Consider the following 1709-nt stretch of genomic DNA (forward strand, 5'->3'; position numbering starts at 1 on the left):
AATTCGAATGAGTCTTAACTATGGATAAAAGGAAGTGATATTTAGATGAACTAACAATTATACAGGTTAATCATTGAACATCAACTAATTAATAACTTATGAATATGAATAAAAAAAAAATTGTCAGATCTTGTCAAATGAATCCGGGAATAAAATTAAATGTATAAAAGAAAATAAATGAATTAAGACTTAAACATAAATCTTGAAGATAAAGAACACTCTGATAAGAATTTGACAAAGTGGCGCCCGAACAGGGACTTGACAATTGGAGTAATAGATGTGAAGAGAGAGTTTCCTTAACTAATTGTGGATCTATCGTTAAGTGTTGTGGTCATTCATTTGCGAGTATCTCTAGAATTCTTTCTCCAATCAATATGTCTGCAGGAGCTTATGTAGAAGAGGCTAAGTTGATGGGGCTTGAGGACCCGATAGCTATTGTAGATTACGTGAGTAAACGTCAGGCTGAGGAGCGAGAAGAACGAGCGAGGCAGCGTGAGCGTGAGAAGGAGGAACGGGAAGAGCGGGACAGACAGCGTGAGCACGAGCTGAGACTGCAGCAGCTGAAGATAGAGGAAGAGGAGAGGATTCGCCGGCATCAACTGGAAACGGCTCGCGTGCAGATGGGGACGAATGGAGGCTCCCCTGCCCAGGCATCCACCTTGCCGCGCATCCGGTTACCTGCATTTAAAGAAGGTGAGCCAATCGAACCATATATTCACCGGTTTGAAGATTTTGCCGATTTATATCAGTTCGACGAAGCCACGAAGAAGCTTCATTTCCAAAGTCTGTTTGATGGGAAACCCTTAGAAATCCTCCATCGCCTCAACGCGAGTGACAAGACGTACTGTTCGATGAAGTCAGCATTGATGAGGGCGTACGGGCTGACGGTCGACGACGCAAAACTTCAATTTAATCGTGCAATGATGCAAGACCGAGAGACTGCCACTCAGTTCCTGGTTCGTTTGTCAGGCTACCTTGACCAGTGGCTGGAAAAGGATGGGACGCCGGACACGAAGGAAGGTATTAGGGATTTAGTGTTACGGTTTCAGCTTGAAAAGTCGTGTCCCCAGGATCTCGTTGCGCAGTTTAAGATCCACAAGATCAAGACTGCAGAGCAGATGGCTGATAAGGCGGATGCCCATTTTTCTGCCTTTGGGTATCACACTCGCAGGCAGTGGAAAAAGCCGGCCATTTCACTGGGTCAACAACAGAGGGGAAAGCAAGAACTACTTTTGCAGCAGCAACAGAAGGTTCATCCCACAATTCACAAGCAACAGCATCTGCAGTCGAAAGCACAGCAGAGTGTACCACCACAGCAACAGCGGAAGCATCCTTGGCGAACGGTGAGTCAAGAAGTTCATGATTACCGGCAGAAAGGAGCGGCCGCCTGTGTGAGTGAGGAAAACCCACACCCCAGCCTCCGGAGACGTCAGAAGCTAGACAACAAACGCCCCACGTGCACAGCATTTGACTATCTGCTACCTCCACGGATCCTGATAAGCAGAGCTCTCTCCTCGTTAAGTCAGGGTCAGTAAGTGGTGTTCCGGTAAGTGTTCTCAGAGACAACGGTTCGTCGGGGTGTGTTGTAAAGCAAAGTTATGTCCTACCACATCAATACACTGGGAGGAGGAAAAATGTTAAAATGATTGACGGATCACTAGTTAATGTTCCAGAGGCGACTATACATGTAGACAGTCCGTTCTTTACAG

The 1709-nt window shown here is 46.1% G+C and overlaps 1 protein-coding gene across 1 annotated transcript; it reads left to right on the forward strand.

Annotated features, from left to right (window-relative positions):
* The first annotated feature begins 323 nt into the window (after positions 1-323).
* Positions 324-1472, forward strand: LOC119570965. The gene is given in 2 exon segments (XM_037918487.1): positions 324-1401; positions 1404-1472. Coding segments are annotated over 2 exon segments (1095 nt in total). The 5' UTR covers positions 324-374; the 3' UTR covers position 1472.
* The last annotated feature ends 237 nt before the right edge of the window (positions 1473-1709 follow it).

The sequence above is a fragment of the Penaeus monodon genome, unplaced genomic scaffold (genome assembly GCF_015228065.2).
Source record: "Penaeus monodon isolate SGIC_2016 unplaced genomic scaffold, NSTDA_Pmon_1 PmonScaffold_46, whole genome shotgun sequence".
NCBI lineage: Eukaryota > Metazoa > Arthropoda > Malacostraca > Decapoda > Penaeidae > Penaeus > Penaeus monodon.